The sequence below is a fragment of the Anticarsia gemmatalis genome, chromosome 1 (assembly GCF_050436995.1).
Source record: "Anticarsia gemmatalis isolate Benzon Research Colony breed Stoneville strain chromosome 1, ilAntGemm2 primary, whole genome shotgun sequence".
Taxonomy (NCBI): domain Eukaryota; kingdom Metazoa; phylum Arthropoda; class Insecta; order Lepidoptera; family Erebidae; genus Anticarsia; species Anticarsia gemmatalis.
In genome coordinates, this window is record NC_134745.1 from 2,542,546 (window position 1) to 2,562,430 (window position 19,885).

Here is a 19,885-nt window from a genome sequence, read left to right on the forward strand (position 1 = left end):
TCCATAGAAATCTCAAGTTAAACTTAGACTATTACTTGATACTTGGCTAGTGATTATTCTCGGTTTAGCTGATGGTTAATCATAACAATTTTAACAATGTTTATCGGAATACCAAGCAATCACAATCAAGAATATATTTTGTTGACTTTTCATTATTTTGATATATTAATGACATTGACATATTTTGACTTTTGACAGTGACATTGCAAGGTGCAACAAACAAGTTTTTCAATATAGCAAGTTTGCAACCTTTAGTATTCAGTTTCGGCGACATAAATTAATAAATTGTCGACTATTGTGGGTTAGTGGTCAGGTCTAAATAAATATGGCTTGAACACAGTTCGCCGTGATCAAAGACGGTACCCTACTTTTTAAAGTTCCGTACAAAGCCCGTTTGTCTCCAGGTTTTATCTCATAAACCCTGATGGCTAGGTAGCTGAAATTTTCACAAATGATGTGTTTCCGTTGCCACTATAACAAAACATGTAATATTCTGGGGGTGCCCATTCAATAAACGTGTTTTTTTCGTACGAAACCCTTCGTGCGCGAGTCAGACTCGCACTTGGCCGGATGAAAGTAATAGGTATTTTTGAAAAAAAAACAGCTTTGTTAATCATTCATGGGAATTAATGAAACACAAATTGTAGATTTTGCACAAACAAATTTATTACTTATGTATACATGTATAAAAATTTAAATAAGTTATGGACAAACTGAGACAGTAACACCTTTCTCAATATTCATCATCAGTGATACTAATTGAATAGTCTGGGTAAGCTTTCTTAATTAACTTGGCTGTAAGTTCATGATCAGCTCTGCCGTAACTTTGAGAATAACCATAAATAAAGATTTTCTTATTTTCAGGGTCATGGGATATTCTTCCTCCACCAATCGGCTCACAATCTAAGGGTTGTAACTTCTCTTGGACCTGAAGGAAACAAAAAACAAATAAATTTTAGTTTTTATTTACTTTGTAATATAGGCACTACTTTCTACAAAGTTTAATGTCATGTTATTCACAGCAATTTATTTGAAGCCTAAAAAAATATTTATGTTTCCTTTAGGTTACTTTATTTAACATTGGAATAACTGGTAGTACTTTATGTGCATATTTTTTACCCAATATTTCTTAGGTCTGCAACAACTACAATCTTGTAATAATAATCAAATAGGTTTGTTTCACAAGTTTATGCTGCTGCTATATTATATGCTTATACTAGCTGACCCGCGCAACTTCGCTTGCGTCACATAAGATAGTATTGGTCAAAATTTTCCCCGTTTTTGTAACATTTTTTATTGCTACTCTGCTCCTATTGGTCGTAGCGTGATGATATATAGCCTATAGCCGTCCTCGATAAATGGGCTATCTAACACGGAAATAATTTTTCAAATCGGACTAGTAGTTCCTGAGATTAGCGCGTTCAAACAAACAAACAAACAAACTCTTCAGCTTTATAATATTAGTATAGATATTAAAATCCAGGTATCATAGTAACTTACCACATCATAAATATCAGAATGGTATGAGAGCTGAATGCCTCGAATTATGGTGACTGGTTCGACATTTGGGTGTTTAGTGTCATGGACCTTTATCATAACATATTTGAATACGCCAGTCGGCTCAATTTCCACCTTGGGTACACCGTCGAGTGTCGCCGACATTCTTTGAGCAAGCACGATAAAATTAGGAGCTGAAAAATATTCATCAATGAAGTCACAATTGAAATGAGGTTACATAAACATGCAATCGGATAAACTTGCCTCTTGTAATAGATTTTATGCTCTGTTGTAACAAAACAGACCACATTTTAGAGGTAGATTATCAGAACTGCAAATACATAAAAGCATGCTGTCGTATTTTTGTTGCTCTTACAAGGATGATGTCCAAAGAAAAAAAAGTAGTTTTAAAAGTAAAAATGTATCTTTAGTTATATTTTTGATTACCTAAATTATTATCCTGCGGTAGCGGTGTCTAGTAGCCAATTTGTTTAATAAAATTTTGTAGGAAGATTATTTTTGTATTTTATTTATTTCGTGTGACATTCACTGTTATCAGACAAATTCCGGCTTTCTGTGTTTTTTTCACTCCAGCTGATTTCGACCAGTGTTGTCAATATGTCATGTTACCATAAAGATTTTTTAACATTTGAAATAAGTAAATAATATTATAATTTTTTGCGATTAATAAATGACAAAGAATAATATTTCACAACAGTAATTAAAAAACCAGTTTATATAACTTTATTACTAACATAAATATGTAATTTATTATTATTTAACAATATTAGTCGATTTCAAAATCTTTAGTAACATTCAGCTTATACATCACTGAAGAAGGCGGCCATATTTCTTTCTTGTGTGCGTTGGAGCTCTTCTAGTCAAGATGAGGTTAGTTTTGATAAATAATTACGATTTTGTTTAGTTTATATTCGTATAAATGCATATTTAAGTTAAAAAGTGTGTAGACATTATGCAGAATATAAATTTTGCCCGAAAATATACGTTTACCGCGGACTCGCACAACATGTTACCGTGTTGCTTGGAAGCCATGTGGTCATACTTGGTATTTTGTGGATTTTCAGTTCCCTCAAGCTGCAGAAGAGGCTTGCAGCCTCTGTTATGCGATGCGGTAAAAAGAAGGTGTGGCTTGATCCCAATGAGATCAATGAAATCGCAAACACCAACTCCAGTAAGTACCGACATACAACTTTGCGGCGCGGCATGACTTACCCACACATGTACTTATGACAACAGTAAACAATGATATCCTCCCAATATTGTTCTGATTATAATGTGAAAGTGAGGATTTCAGATATTAAGATGATAATTAGATTTTATTTTGATCAGAAATATTTTTATTTGAATTGGGATTTTTGTCCGTTTGTTGACTGACTTAGGTTAAGTACATAACATACTCTACAACATTGAGTTTTATCGTAAATATCATGTATTTTTTCCCACACATGTGAAATCTAGTTTTTATACTTACCTAGATATATTCTAGTTTAATTTCTCCTAGATCCCTTAGACCCTAATCTTTGATCTAAGCCTTGTTCCATTTCATTGTCTAAAGACTCACCAGACAATTATTTACCTTACTTGCTATTCTATTCAACTTCAACATAGTAGGCTGGATAACTGAGTAGTAAAAGAGAAGACAGGTGCTCCATCTGATGTCCACCAAATAGAAGTTAATTTGAAACAGTAGTCTAAATTATCTTTATACTTTTGATCTTTCAAACTTCCATGACATCTTTCAAGTACTCTTAGTGTAAATTGTTTTGATATTGATTTATCTTTTGTATGTTTATATTGCACCATGGCATGCAACAGTTCTACTTGTTGGATAGAATTTGCTGTGAGCTTCTAGCCTTTTCTTATAACAAGCAACCAGATTTTTCTAAATGGAGGTACATTAAAAAAAACTTCAGAATTTTAAGTACTTGTCAGAAGTCTACTAAAGAAAAGATAATTTGATTTTAGCAATGGCTTTAGGTATAAAATTACTTAACTGAATCATAGTTATCATAGAATTGTGAATTATTTCAGGACAGAACATCCGTAAGATGATCAAGGATGGTCTCGTCATCAAGAAGCCTGTAGCTGTACATTCCCGCGCCCGTGTCCGCAAGAACACAGAGGCTAGAAGAAAGGGACGTCACTGCGGCTTTGGTAAAAGAAGGGGTACGGCTAATGCCCGTATGCCACAGAAAGTAAGTTGCTCTTACTCATCATGATTGCTTTGTTTCTAATTACCTTTTTGAATACTATGGCCCAGTGATAAAATCAAATAAACAAAAATTTTATTTGGTACCAAAATTAGTTGTACACAAGAAGTCAAGTGTTTCAGTGATTGTAACATGACAACAGATCTATGTGTCAATAAAGAAACGGGATCTGTAGAATAGTTATATTTTTAGGTGTCTAAATGGGTGCACTAACCTCAATTGTTTAAAACTCTTGCCAAATATTCATGATCACTGTTTATTTGATTTTTAGCTCTTCATGAATGATGCTAAATAATTAGCTTAACTTTATTCAAGGACCAACATGTTTTAAAAGATTTCCCCTATTGATCAATTTGAAGATGTGCTACAAAATTATGATATAAGTCATATGACAGTGCAAGGAAAAGTTTTTCGTTTTCTATAAATGTAGAAAAAAAATTGCTCCACACATAACTTGACTATTTTGTCTACCAGGAACTCTGGGTCCAAAGACAAAGGGTTCTCCGTAAGCTGCTCCTCAAATACAGAACAGCAAAGAAGATTGACAGGCATCTATACCATGCCCTGTACATGAAGGCAAAGGGTAATGTGTTCAAGAACAAGCGTGTGCTTATGGAGTACATCCACAGGAAGAAGGCTGAGAAGGCTAGGACTAAGATGCTTAGGTATGTTTTATTATATATCTGAAACAGCTTGATGACTCTACCCTATGAGTGAGATTTGCACAACTATTAAGTAGCTTTTGACCAAGACAAATGTTGTTTTGTGCATATCTTTGTCGCTAGTAGTCTCATGGTGAGGTAGTGACTAGTCTAGCATGACCTTCGTCTATCTATGATGTCACTAGGCATTTTAATTTGCTGATAACAATTACGAGATCATTAGGGTACCAGTTTCTTTTAGTGTAATACCTCACCAATCAAATACTTCACAAACTTTTTTGTTGTCTGATTTGCATCACAAAATAATGGAGATTATCTACTGCATTTATAATTTTTTTGTACATTTGGATCTATAAAATGTTGTTTTACGTTTAGTTTATTGATTTTATCAATATGCATTTTTAAATTGTTCATTTTCTCGTGTGCAGTGACCAGGCTGAGGCCCGCCGTAACAAAGTGAAGGAGGCGCGCAAACGCCGCGAAGAGCGCATCGCCGCCAAGAAGGAGGAGCTCCTGCAGACCTTCGCGCGGGAGGATGAGGCCGCCGTCACCGCTAAGAAGTGATTACTTTGTAATTAATGTAAAAATGATCCAATAAATTACTGGGTCGAATTTGTGTGTTTATTTTTAATCTAAACCCTTTGTGTCCTCTGTTAGATGTTGTTTAGTCTATGAACAGAGTAGCGTTCCTGTATACGCGTAACTGATATGCGTTGGAAGGCGTAGCTCGTACTAGGTAATTTCTATATTTTGAGATAGACTGGCGTTTCACTTACAAATTTTCGCCTCGTTGAGAGCGTCTACACTGTAGAAGATACAGATTATATAATGTAACTAAGTTCGTAGTGTGTCTGTATTATAATAATTTATTATAATACTTACCTGATTAGATGTATAACTAACTTCGCGAGCAGACAGTACGCTACCTAAGTACAAAAAATCGGAAAACCAAATAAAGAGAGACCAGAATATTAGATCATGTACTCGTATTGTGGATGTATGTATTCTTCTAATCCCTATCAGAAGATAACGACGTATTGCAAAAATAAGGTGAAACGATTCATGGATTACTAACATTTCACTAATAAGTATCGAACCTGTAGATGTCTGTAGGCGCCGCGAGCTGGAACTCCATTTAGCCGGTAGCGCTTACTTTAATACTTATAGATCTGACTGTAAATGATTGACAAGAAGTACCTAGTAGATGAAACGTTAACATAATGACCTTTATTGTGATAAAGAAAAGCAGAACTACCTAGGGTATGAACCTATTTACAGTTTACGGATATTGTTGTAGGTAGGTACCTATTAACATCGATTTAAAAGGTTTAGGATTAAACCCCTAAGCAAATGTACTGGCATATTGCGTGAAAAGTCCGCAGCAGACTACCACATTACGTGTACATATACCTGCTTCAAATTTTAATGAGATCCGGGTATAGCATAATATGTATACTCTTCGGATCCGGGTTAAATAAATTATTTATTCGTTTTAATCTCATTTTTCTAAGTTTATTGTATCAAAGCACAAGAACCTAAGTAAGTAATTGCTTAAGTGTCTATTGATAATGCCTTGTTTTTGTTGTCGCGAGGATCGCGGAATCTTTGAAACGCTAATGATATTTCAACTTCGACTCGTGTCAAAGTCCCCCCCACTATATATACAACACTGGTTTGGCCAGTCACGTAAATATACGCTCTGTGGCTATACGCGTGCAGTGATAATAAACGGAATAAACCATGAGCGGAATAAATGAAGACCTATTAAAGGAAAGGTCCAAGTGCACTTTTAATGTGGAAGAATTAACGCATTTTCTGGATGGCGGGAAAGAGAATACGTTGAAACGAAAACGTCAAGGTAAATGAACTTTAAATCAAAGAGCCTGACCTAATCCGGGCTAAAGTTGTTGTATACCTATCATGAATTTTTTTATGCGATGTTTTTTTTGTGTACGAACTTTGTAGAACTTTTTTTTATTATCTTCATCAAAAACTAAAAGATGAATGGTTCTAAGTTGTAAATAAAGTGTCCCTATTTTGTCTTTCATACGTTACTTTTTTAACTTAGATTCGCTGGTAAAAAATCTATTTAAAATATGTTAATTAGTAAGTTGTCAATTTTAATTGATAAAATATATCAAGGGCAAACTAATGACCGCACCTACATACTTCAAATGGCATTACAATTATTTTATTTTTGGCTTCTGTAAGTTATCCACGAATGTAGTTTTCTTAATTGTTATTTGCACAAAAAAAAAACAGCTGTCTCAGTTGAGTCAGTTGTAGTTCAAACGACGCGACAGTGTAAGAAAATAGAAGGAATGATCTACTGCAGTTCTGGCGGTCTCAGGTTCGAAACCATGATTCTAAATTTCTGAGTTTCTCGATCTCTCATGACTCTAGGTGTCGTGTTAATAATTCTTAAATTCCACATGACAGGAGTCACACTAAAGATAAATAAATTGTATTAAATTTATTTTTACTGGTTTCCATTGTTATTATATTAATGCGGATAAAAGGTCCAAAGAAATATTTATTTTAAATACCTGTATAGGTACTTCTTAATGATGTGAGGTGTCGCATTTCGGAGTTATTGTTCTTCGTGAGAATATAACAAAAAAATAAACCATACAAGAAGCTTAACGACAATATTTTAATATTATATTCTTTCGGAAAGTACCTACTTAGGTATAAAGATTTACTTAAATTTAAAAGTAGTGTCAAAGATTTTCATAATCCAAACTTTTATTTTATAGTACCTATATAGGTTTTGATATGCTTTTCATTTTTTTTGTGTCAAAGATTAATTACAATCGTTAAAAAAACTTTATTTAGATTTTAATAGTTACCAGTAGGTATCTAGTTACTTGAATTTCATAATGATTTAGCATTTACTGACGTTAGGTTTAAGGTTTAAGAGAGGTTAATCGGTACGTTACATTTCAGACGTTCAATGGTCGGGTTACGATTGAATTATTTGATTTGACTTTGTTTATATGCATAAGAATTTAATGGTTTGACACTGTGTCACCCCATTCCCATTTAGCTGGACGAAAAGGGTGCGATGATAACTGGACAATGCGTTATGCTCGAGAACAAGCGCTCTACAATATATAAATCATTAAGGATCAAAAAACATTAATAAATATTTTTTTACAAGTATCTGTTACTGGGAAAGTGGGAATGGTCTCAGAATGAGAGTGTTTAGATAGAAGTCTAGTTTATCATGCTCTTGCAATTACGGAAAACAACCAGAGTAGGGCAGGTGACCCGGTTGTAGCTATCGACATCTTTGTGGCCATTTGCAACTTCAAATAGAATTTGCATTTTTTTTTTTAAAGACAACTCCCGCACTAAGAATTGCTCTTGTGTCGCGGGGACTTTTACAAACATACAAACAAACGGACACAAAGCACAACCAGACCCGAAACAATTATTTGTGGATCACACAAATAATTGTTCCGTGTGGGAATCAAACCCACGACCTCCCGACGCAATGGAATCGGCGTGGCTACCTAAACCACTGCGCTAAAATAGTAATTTATTTATAGGTTTCTGTGTATCCCGCTACAACGGTCAGTCTCATTGAAATTGGCCAACGGTGCAGGAAATGATTTATAGCGTCCAAGTGTGTGCACAATACACAGGTGCACTATTTATTCCCTTACTCTCATGAGAGTACAGACTTTTTGACCCGACACAGGATTCGAACCCGAGACTTGTGAGGACTCGATTCGAACTTGTGAGGACCTGTGTGGAAAAATTAAAACAATTGCACAGTTTATCGACCCACACATTTATTCAACAACATATGAATCACAATAAACAATACAGCACAGCGTGGATCCATTACACTACACATTTAAACTATAAATCCGTTATGGCACTGCGGTGGTTTTTCATAAAAAATCTTCCTTTAAACCTCATCTTCAAGGTTTTTGACAGATGATGAGTCTTTCCGCTTCGTTCTGAATTAGCTTGTAGATGGCTGCGATTGTTTCGTCGTTTTTGCACGACATGGTAGCTGTCACCGCTGCTCTTTTGCCGCCCCAACTGGACGTGAAAGTCAGCTGGGCTTCGGCAAACATACAGAGGCAAGCTATGACGAGAATCAAAATGCTTATCTTACTCATCTTGAAGAATATAATTAGTACTTGATTACTGTTGAAAGAACCAAAGATATTTGATGTCTAAACCCAGAATTCTCGGCCTTTTATACTAGATCTTAACGTCTCGTAAGGAATATTAAAGAAGCCGCAGTAGTTTTTAATTTGTCTGCAATTTGTAACATCTTGTTTGACGTCGGAAAGTAATTGATCTCAGTCTGTCATTATGTGTGGTTAATTTGAATGAAATAGGTCGTGGTGAGCTGAAATACCTATAGAAATTGTTCTTATAAGATTTTAGTTTCAGGACAAACGTGCTATGCCTAGATGTAAAAATCATTATTGATTTTACGAAACCTGCTAGGTACTTAGTTATAATCTTTGAAAAGGGAGTGAAAAAAGCAGGTGCCTGTATTACGAATATAGGGTAACTTGTATATACTGGTAGTTTCTGTACGGTCGCTGCATAATAAATATTATAATATGTCATGCTAATGCATAGGTATTTACCGAAAATATTTCACTTGATTTAAGTAAGGTCAATTGATTAACTAGGTACGTTATTACTATTAGTGAGTCAAATTGTTTCCTAAACAGTTTAGTTGACAACAACTTACTGATGACAACAAGACCTAAATGCGCCTTTTTAGACACCAGCTGCCATTTGAACACGAGTTATTACTTAACACTTAATTAAGACACCGGGATTGTAATCGAAAGGTCGCGGGTTTGATTCCCAACTACTGCATTAGCGCCATAAACATACTCCCAACTTAAGATTTCCTTTTTCAAGTGTAGTTTAATGGGTTGATGTCGTCCTTTCTGATTAACGGCGGCCAGTTTCATTGAAACCAGTCAACTGTGGAGGACTTTGTTTATAATGGCCAAGTGTGTGCACAATACACAGGTACACTCTCTACTCCTTTTACTCTCATAGCCCGGTGGGAGTGCTAAACCGAGACGACCAGAGAGAGGTCAGGCGCAAGACCTAAGGCTTTACGTGCTCTCCGACCCAGGGTTCGAACCCGAGACCTCTTTCGCGGCAGTCGCATACACTACCGACCGCGCTACAGAGGCAGTCAGTTAATTGGTTGACAAGATTTTGATATAGAATCATGTTATGTTATGCTCTGTGTATTTAATTAAGAAGGAACAAACATGTCGACGAAGATAACATATTAGGTCGGGGAAAAAGTCTTTTCGCATTATAGTATGTATGAACTTGTAATAAAATCTTTTCTCTAGACTAAAAAGCATGATATTTGGGTTCCCCACGAGCTCACTGAAATAATCCTAATTAACCGTGTACTCATTTGTGATTCTTGAAGCCAAAGAGATTTTATTACAAGTCCATACATACTATAATGCGAAAAGACTTTTTCCCCGACCTAGTACATCACTAGCATCAGAATTTTTCATGTCTATTTATCTCTTTACAGAACAAGCAATAATATCCAATAAAGATGAGTTGCTTGGCAGCATTCCTGACGAGTTTCTCAGTCATAAGGAAAAGTATGAATCGTCTGTGAAGAAGGCAGTAGCACTGTTCACTTTGTTAAGAAAAATAGATAACAGAGATCTGGCAGACCTCGCTGACTATAAGTAAGTTTGAAATTAGTTCCGCTACGCTTAATTTTAAACAGTCAAGTTATAATTACCGTAAGATATGACGTAGTGGTTAAAACGGTCGCCTCGCAAAAACTTTTACGCACGGTTTCGTGGGTTCAGGTGTCATAAGATGAAATATACATGAAAATAAACCTTTTGTCTCGTGAACACGGGCCTTTTACCCCAGAATGCGGTACAGATGAGAGCTTTATTAATTTCTGCAGGCATTCCTAAATCACTGTGAACTATGTTAAAGATCTCTCGGACATGTAGATTTTTTTTAAATATCGTTTCCTCCACGGTTAGAGTAAGTGATAATTGTTATTTCAAAGAAACCCATGTGCGAGCTTTATCGTATAATATTGGTTTTCATCTCCAGGAATCTCCTGGGCAGTGTGCTCGGTACGTCAATATCTCAGGATGGATCACCATTCGGCGTGCACTACATCATGTTCATACCGGTGTTCATGAGCCAGGCTGATGACGAACAGAAGGAGAAGTGGCTCAAGCGAGCACTTTACTGTCAAATCATTGGCAGTTATGCACAGGTGATAACTACGAATAGCTCTTTACATTTCGTTTTAAAGCCACTTTCTGTGTTTATACAAAATATGCAAACAAACTAGACACGTGAACAAAATTTAGAATGCGGTAACTAAAAAGCTAAGTACAAAATATCCGATCCAAGAATAAGAAAACAGTCTAAAATGGTGATTAATTATATGCTGCATTTTCAGACGGAGCTCGGTCACGGTACATTCATTCGAGGGTTGGAGACCACAGCGACGTATGATCCTGATACGCAAGAGTTTGTTCTCCACAGTCCCACGCTCTCCTCGTACAAATGGTGGCCGGGTGGACGTAAGTCGTAATTTCATTTTTCGCCCCATTATGTAGTTTAAAACTAGTGTAATAGAAAAGAAAACAACTCGTTATTTTTTTGGATTTTAACACCTCTTTTATGTCGGAGGAATTTTTAAAATCGCTGAAATAAAATCTTACTGAACTAGAAAGCAGCAAGGTTGTTAACGCTGCTTGGTCCCACTCAACGAAAGGCCTAAATAAAATTGATTAGTGGTTTCACATGAATACGATCTGGTTAATAATCTGCCTGTTACTTGTTTGTAGTGGGTCAAACAGCCAACTACTGCATCGTCATAGCGCAATTGTATACGAAAGGAGAATGCCACGGGATCCACCCCTTCATTGTTCAAGTCCGTGATGAGGAAACTCACATGCCTCTCCCAGGAATCAAGGTCGGAGAAGTAGGACCCAAGATGGGCCTGAACTCTGTCAACAATGGGTTCATTGGGTTCGAAAACGTGAGGATACCCAGGAAACACATGATGATGAAACATGCGAAAGTTTTAGAGGTACGTCCGTTGTGCATAGTTTCTTTTACATTGAGTAATACTCATAGATCTGGTTATCAATTGAATTCTACTCAGAACTATTTTTAGAGTCATTAAAATTGAAATGAAATTTACATACTCACATGAAAGCTTAACGATAGCCGATAGATATTTTAACGATTTTAACTTACAATAACTGCAACTGGCCTTTACTTGTTGGATTATGGTTGCTTGAACTAAAATTCGGAAACGGTTAAAATTTGGAAATAATCTTGTCACTGGCTCTACACTGGTCAAAGTTGCAGTTAATGGAGATTAATTGCAACTTTGACTGAATTATAAATGATTATATTTTACATTTCATTCTAGGATGGTACATACATCAAATCAAAGAACAACAAGTTGATCTACGGCGCCATGGTGTTCGTGAGAGTGGTGATCGTGTTTGAATCTGTCACATACTTAGCAAAGGCCACCATTGTAGCCACTCGATATTCTGCTGTCAGGAAACAATCGCAGCTAAAAGCAGGGTAGGTAAAAACCATTCTTCTTAATATGTTTTGTGGTATTCATATAAAGGTCTTGGGTTGAATACTCGGGTCGTCTTTCCGTTAGTCACTGAAGTTCGCTAAATTCGGTGATACGTAAAAATTGATACAATAATAATTTAGCCATGTTACTGAACTGCGATGTGCAACATTTTGGTTATAAAACTGAATCTCAGTCCTAAACATTTCTGTCCAACTGATCAAAAGTGAGATAGAAATATAAAAACGGATTGAGTATAATACTGGTAAATAAATAACGTTTCTATCATCACAGGCAGCCAGAGTGTCAGATAATAGACTACGTGACGCAGCAGGAGAAGATCTTCACAGCAATAGCAGGATGTTACGCCATGAAGTTCAACTCTCTTATGCTGTGGGACACCTTCCATGTCATCAACCAACAGCTGCATCAAGGCAACTTTGAACGATTGGGAGAGGTGAGCACATCTACTGGTTACCGTAATCAGATTTATTGTAGATAGTAATGATCTATCCCGATTAGTCGGACTACTATTATCGTAAAGAAACTTATTAATAGCATGATATAGGCAACTGATTTTCTAAGGCACGGGGATTATGCAAGAAAATTGGTTGTTCAAACGTGGTACAGTAGTCTAGCAGATCTCGGTACTTGTAGCAGTTCCAGAGTTAGAGAACATAATATCCCAGATTTATAATTTTCCTACAATACTTAGGATAATAATAAGCTATCTCTATCAAGACATCGTCATGCCTTAAGAGATTACTCAAACCACAGCATTATTAATGCTTATCAAGTTTCTTTGTATCTCTCTAATAACTACATTTTTATACTTACCTTTAAATTAGTTAGTTTACTTATTTTTTATACACCCACTAATCACATTACCTTAATACACCGCTATTACTGCAGATTAATTATAACATACAACACACCATATAATATGTATACATGTTACACAAACTCGTTTGACTTACACTACTCAGATATCGCTCAACTGACACACGTACAAGTATTACTACATAAACTCGCACAATACACAAAAATATACAAACAAAACACCAGCACATTATACAAATTCGTTTATTTAAGGACAACAAATACAATAATTGTTAAAAGGATCAGTAGTTTGGCTCATTCGCATCGCATCTTTATATTGTCACAATGGTTGATATAGATTCCTTATCAAATGAGTTAGATATTTTAGGCACAACGCAATCCTATGTGTGTAAAGTAGGACAATGTGCGGAACGCATAGGCAGTAACGACAGTTCTATTAAAATATTACATATAAACATACGCAGCGTCAATCAAAACTTTGACCAACTATTAGTCTTTCTCGATACGCTTTTAATACGCCCACAAATAATAGTTTTATCGGAATGCTGGCTCAGTAAGGTATCAAACGTTCCAACCATTGATGGATATGTAACATATAACACTCATAACAACCTTAATCAAAATTCTGGACTGATTCTCTATGTCGCCACATCTCTTGTACACAAAATCACCGAACCAGACGTCCATAGCTCAAATTGCTTAATTTGCAAAGTAGAATCAGCGAACCTTGTCATAGTTGCTTTGTATCGGTCTCCCAGCTTTCATAATATTGATAATTTCCTTAATGGACTAAACGACACTCTCACATCCGTATCTAGTTATAAGAATATTCTTCTTATAGGAGATATCAACATAAATATCATACCTACAAACCTTAACCAACATGCTACTGAATATCTCAATTTAACTGCTTCGCATGGTCTTCTACCAACGCATAACCTCCCCACTCGAGATAAAAATTGTCTAGACCACACTTTACTCAAATCACAATTAGAAAGCACAACTTTAATAGTTGATGCTAGTATAACGGATCACGCCCCAGTTCTTATTAAACTCACACTGAATACAAAACAACACAGAAGCCGCAACACTTATGTAAAAACTGATTTTACTGGTGTCTATGAGGTAATCTCGAATACTGACTTCACTTCGGTAAAGACAACCTTGGATCCCAACCTAGCGGCAGATAGATTCGTGTCCATTATAAAAGAAACTCTTGATTCACATTCTATAATAAGGCCTATTCCTTCTAATCGTAGAATTTTTAAGCCATGGATAACTAGCGGACTGTTGCGATGTATTCGCAATCGAGACTCTATGTTTCGACGGTCGAAAAATGATCCTGAAAATCTATGCCTCAAATTAACCTACCTCCGCTACCGCAACTTTTGCAATAAATTACTCAAGAGATTAAAACACACCCATGAGAAATGTGAATTTTTGAAAGCCCATAACAACCCTAAAGCAACTTGGAACGTGATTAAAACTATTACTAATTCTAATTCTGCAAAAAGCTCCGCAAAAGAACTACTTGGAGTTGAAGCCAGTGCGATGGCATCTGTGAACAAAGTAAATGAATATTTTTCTAGTATCGGGAGAGATTTAGCACTCAAAATTGGCCCTAGGCCATCCACTGATGTTCTGCTTACAGATGAATCTACTCCCGCAAACAGCTTTGTGCTTTTACCAACTGATGAGGCGGAAGTCGACCTGATAGTAAGGGGTTTACGGGCAAATAGTGCTGTCGGATGGGATGGGATACCAACCAAATTACTGCAACAGTGCTCAGCTACGTTGGTGCCTGTTATTACACATATCTGCAATATAGCCATGTCTAACGGTATATTTCCCAGGTCATTTAAAAGAGCCATTGTTCATCCCATTCATAAGAGTGGAAGTAGAGATAGTCTCAGTAATTATAGGCCCATATCTATTTTGTCTTCATTGTCGAAAATCCTGGAAAAGCTACTAAACACCCGTCTAATTAATTTTATAAACCAAAACAATATTCTTGCCCCGAACCAGTTTGGCTTTAGGAATGGAAAGTCAACGCAAGACGCAGTAGCTTCACTAGTTGATCAAGTAGTTGACAACTTCGATGGTGGTCTAAAGTGTTTAGGTATTTTCCTAGATATAAAAAAAGCCTTTGATACTGTCTCTACTTCACACCTCTTATCGAAAATGGAAAGATATGGAATACGAGGATATGCCTTACGAATTTTTTCCGACTACCTCTCTGAAAGAACCCAGTGCGTTAAGATCGATTCTAATATTAGTGACTGTGCGGCTCTAGATTTTGGTGTACCACAGGGCTCAGTGCTTGGCCCTACGCTCTTCTTGCTCTACATAAATTCACTGTGTAAACTTGCCCTTCCTAATTGTAGTATAATCACATACGCAGATGATACTGCCTTGCTCATCCGTGGCAGAAACTGGCGTGATGTGTACAACTGTGCTGAACTGTCTCTCAGTTGTGTAATGAAATGGCTAAATAAGAATCTTTTAACATTAAATATTGACAAAACTACTTACCTAACATTCTCTAATTCGAAATTAACCCAGCCCCCAATGAATACTTACCACATCAAAGCACACGTCTGCGTTTTAAATACTATAACCCCATGTAACTGTATGACTTTAAATAGAACTAACCAAGTAAAATACCTAGGTGTCTATATAGATCACCTACTAAACTGGAAATGTCACTTAACCAACCTTACATCCCGAGTTCGCAAAATTATTTACATTTTTAAAAAGCTCCGTCACTCTGCTGACATTGAAACATTGAAGACAGTCTATTTCTCATTAGCCCAATCGATTATAACTTATTGTATTGTTGTTTGGGGTGGAGCAGCTAAGACTCACCTCTTGCCTTTGGAACGTGCACAGAGGGCTGTTCTAAAAGTAATGACCTTCAAGCATTTTAGGTACTCTACCTCACAGTTGTATGATGATTGTAAATTGCTGTCAGTTAGGCGACTGTTCGTGCTGGAAACAGTCATCAAAAAACATGCCACACTGGTCTACAACCCAAACTTTACTAACGCACGTCGCTCATATAAGATATGTCAGAACAAAAAATTTAAAACTTCACTAGCAGCTAGACATTATGGTGTGCTTAGTATCCATTTGTATAATACCGTTAATAGATACTGTAACATTTATACACTCCTCAGATCGGAGTGCAAGAAAAAAGTATCTGATTGGCTCATGCACAAAAATTACGAGGAAACTGAAGATCTACTTAAAATAAGTATTCTGTAATAACGGTAACAATTACAAACATACCACATGTTGACACACTCATACACAAACATTTATACACAAGCACGAACACAAACACACACACACAAACACACACTTGCATATATATTATGCACACACCACACACCCACACACAGTCACACTCTTAACATTGCATGATTAGTTTTATAGAGGTACATAATATATGAATGAATTATAATGTATTGGCTACAGCAAAATATAATATTGTTTAACATCATTACTGTAACTAATTTACTTGCTGTGACCTGATACCCATAACACAAGTTAGATCTTACCATGGGTATCAGTGTTCCAATTGCTTTGTGTTTAAAGTTTGCCCAATTGTTTTTGATTTGTTAAAAGTTGTACGTTTTTGTGAAATTAATATAATAATATAATATATTAATATATTATTATTATATATATTATTATTATTTTTATAATCTCTTAAAATTGTTTGAAAAAGAATCATCATAAAATTCCCTACTTCAACACCTCAAACTCGTTCAAATCAAAATCCTGCGTCAAATGATCGCTAGTATTTCATCGCCTTCTTTTTCCCCAGCTGCACGCACTAGCCTGTTGTCTGAAAGCGATCAGCACATCAGACTCAGCACGGTTCACGGAGCGCTGCCGCTTAGCTTGCGGCGGCCACGGCTACATGCACTCCTCCAACCTGCCGCTGACATACGCGCTCACCTCCGCCTCTTGTACTTATGAGGGAGATAATACTGTGTTGTTGCTGCAGACAGCCAGGTACGAAGTTTTTTGTGGTTTTAAATTTTCTAGTAATATGTAGTATTTTCGCTTGCTTGACGTGTCGACGAAGAATAAACTGGCCGTAGTTGCGTGCTGGCTGCATTCAGCGGACCAATTACTGTATAACTTTAGGCAATGAAAATTTTACGAGAAAGTTATGGCTGGTCGTTATGAAAGAGCAATGCTTAAAAGTCTTTACGACGTATTCTGTTTGCAGGTTCTTAGTAAAAATTTGGCGACAAATTGACACGGTAAACATAACTCCTACGATATCTTACTTGAAGACGGTCTCCGCGCCAGGATTTATCTACAAATGGGAGAACACTGTTGAAGGCATCATTCGTGGATTCCAAATAGTTTCTATGAAGTAAGATCCCATTTACCATTTTTCTTTATGCATTTTCAAAAACGCAGTGATAGCCGAGTGGTTTAAGTTGGCACCTCCCACGCAAGTGGTCGCAGGTTCGAATCCGAGGCAACACACCAATGACTTTTCGAAGTTATGTGTGTATTAGAAATAATTATCACTTGCTCTAACGGTGAAGGAAAACATCGTGAGGAAACCTTGCATGCCTAAAATTTGTTTAATACATTTATTGAGGGCATGCAAAGTCCCCAACCCGCACTTGGCCAGCGTGGTGGACTCAAGGCCTAACCCCTCCCTCTCGTTTGGGAGGAGACCCTTGCCCTGCAGTGGGACAGATATGGGTTATTAAAAAAAAAAAAAAAAAAAAAAATTCAAAGCAATATTTCTCCAGATGTTTCTCTGAACTAGAATTAAGTGTTTCTCAACAGCAACGAATAAATAATAAGTACAAGTAATAACGTAACAGTGGTGTCTGAAAGACTTGCAGTTTCTTACGTAGAGACACGTACTTATATATGTTAATGTTACAGGAAAATATCTTCGTGTGTGGATATAATGACGAACAAAGTAATGTCTGGTATGTCTCAAGAAGACGCGTGGAACACTACGTCGATACAGCTTGTGTCGTCGGGAGAAGTAAGTCAAAGATCTTCAGTCGACACTTATGTTATGCTGTCTAAGTGAAAATCCAATGTTTCTCTGGGGGATTGTAGATCACACGGGTTTGGAAATCTTGCATGTGCCCCTTGGCCAGTGGATATCCACTAAATATGCACAAAAAAGGTCTCTTAGAAAGAGATTTCTGATTTCTGGAGAATAATAATGACTTAGCCATATGTAAATTAACGCCTTACGTCGCTAACAATATATTATTGTAAGTTCTGTTTCTCCTTATTCCCAGGCGCATTGTCGAGCGATAGTCCTGTCAACTTTCCATGAAGGTGTGCTAAAAGCAAGTCGCACGATGTCACCACCTCTCGCCAAAGTGATGCAACAACTAGTCGAGTTATATTCAGTGTATTGGGCTTTGGAGAAACTTGGAGATCTGCTTGAGGTAAGAATATTTTTCTTAACAGTAGAGATAAGGCGTTCTAGGCTAGTGAACTCAGTTGGAGAGCAGTTAAAGACGGAGAGGATTTACGTTGCATTTTTTTTGTAATGTAACATCAAGCTTCTCTTTGGAAGCTGGAAAATTGACTGGTTTTAATACCGAATGACGAAGTGGTAACCAAAGCCATAAGTTCTTTTGATATGAGTAATACATTTTGACTGGATTTTCTGCTATAGAAACTTTAGCCACGTATCATCGTTACCACACAGAGTGATGATCTCTTATTTGAAACAGAGGTTTATTAATTTGTTCGTGTTTTAGCATACCTCAATATCAAAATCGGACGTCGAGTATTTATGGAGCTGGTTCGAGAGGTCTCTCAGTAATATTCGACCAAATGCCGTGGGACTAGTGGACTCTTTTGACATCGATGATGTGGTGAGTGAAACAAAATTTATTACAAGATGACGTATGTGTGACAGAGATCGCAGGGTTCGTAAGTTCGAGTCTTATTAAAAAAAAGGGTTGTGTTTATAGGGCACAAAAAAGCTGTTTTTGTGCTGGCTGTACCGTTGTACTTTGTGTCCGTGGATTGATAAACAAAGTTATTCTATTGCTGTTTCACTGCTCGCTAAGATTCATCTGCCGAATCGAGAAAAGTTAGGTGTGTTTTAAAGTCAGGTTATCTTCGTTTTCAACTTTTGAAAGACTTCCGTCATCTTCGCTTGTTTTTGCGATAATTGTAAAGCGATATTTATTTGCGTTGTGCAGTTTCTACAATCAACGTTAGGCGCATACGACGGTCGCGTGTACGAGCGCCTGATGGCGGAGGCGCTCAAGAGTCCTCTCAACGCGGAGCCTGTCAACCAGAGCTTCCACAAGTATCTTAAACCATTCATGCAGGCCAAGCTGTGATATTTTAGCTATAAGATAAAATATAAGGTACGGATTTTTTCTATGGAAGGTCCAAAGACAATTTTGATGTTAAAAAAATGGATGAAAATGTTAACCACATACATATATTTTTACCTAGATGTTATTTTGCGAGTGAACTAATGAAGGATTATTTTATGACTAATTATTAAAGCTGTGATGGATGTTTGCTCAAGTTAATATTAAGTGATATTATTTATACAAATATGGACAAATAAATATTTATTTTTGTACTCAGTTATTTTTATTAATTGTTTTTACATCTCATGTTCATTGGCCTGCATACATCTATTGCAAATGGTTACTTTAACATCTACCTGTATTATAAGAGCTCGCGAACGCGAACGAAATATTTAAGTTCTGAGTTATAAGTATGTAAGATAAGTGTATCGTGACCATACGTTAGTATGATAGTTAAGTTGCGTAACTGTGGTTTTAATAACAGGTAATTTGGTGTTACGTAGTCAGTAGGTCAAAAACACTGCACATTCGTAGCTTAAGTTTAAGAACGAAAGAAAGAACTCCGTGGCGCAGTGGTTTAGGTCGCCACGCCGATACCACTGCAACGGGAGGTCGTGGGTTCGATTCCCACACGGGACAATTATTTGTGCGATCCACAAATAATTGTTTCGGGTCTGGTTGTGCTTTGTGTCCGTTGTTTGTATGTTTGTAAAAGTCCCCGCGACA

General features: G+C 36.6%; 3 protein-coding genes across 3 annotated transcripts; 2 read left to right on the forward strand and 1 right to left on the reverse strand.

Moving 5' to 3' along the window:
• Positions 1-641: 641 nt before the first annotated feature.
• Positions 642-2,101, reverse strand: LOC142987176 (14 kDa phosphohistidine phosphatase-like). The gene is made up of 3 exons (XM_076135797.1): positions 1,945-2,101; positions 1,501-1,691; positions 642-928 (listed from the first exon to the last, which is right to left on the reverse strand). Exons 2-3 carry the CDS (start codon positions 1,660-1,662, stop codon positions 734-736), a joined length of 357 nt encoding a protein of 118 aa, XP_075991912.1. The 5' UTR covers positions 1,663-1,691; positions 1,945-2,101; the 3' UTR covers positions 642-733.
• Positions 2,102-2,292: 191 nt separating this feature from the next.
• On the forward strand, positions 2,293-5,002 carry RpL19 (ribosomal protein L19). The gene is made up of 5 exons (XM_076136593.1): positions 2,293-2,388; positions 2,583-2,689; positions 3,550-3,713; positions 4,203-4,393; positions 4,819-5,002. Exons 1-5 carry the CDS (start codon positions 2,384-2,386, stop codon positions 4,952-4,954), a joined length of 603 nt encoding a protein of 200 aa, XP_075992708.1. The 5' UTR covers positions 2,293-2,383; the 3' UTR covers positions 4,955-5,002.
• A 1,079-nt stretch (positions 5,003-6,081) lies between these two features.
• LOC142987688 (acyl-coenzyme A oxidase 1-like) lies at positions 6,082-19,431 on the forward strand. The gene is made up of 13 exons (XM_076136632.1): positions 6,082-6,248; positions 9,936-10,098; positions 10,484-10,652; positions 10,842-10,965; positions 11,233-11,477; positions 11,826-11,986; positions 12,279-12,441; positions 16,654-16,844; positions 17,065-17,214; positions 17,745-17,850; positions 18,116-18,268; positions 18,587-18,703; positions 19,037-19,431. The coding sequence occupies exons 1-13, from the start codon at positions 6,131-6,133 to the stop codon at positions 19,178-19,180; spliced, it is 2,004 nt and encodes a 667-aa protein (XP_075992747.1). The 5' UTR covers positions 6,082-6,130; the 3' UTR covers positions 19,181-19,431.
• The last annotated feature ends 454 nt before the right edge of the window (positions 19,432-19,885 follow it).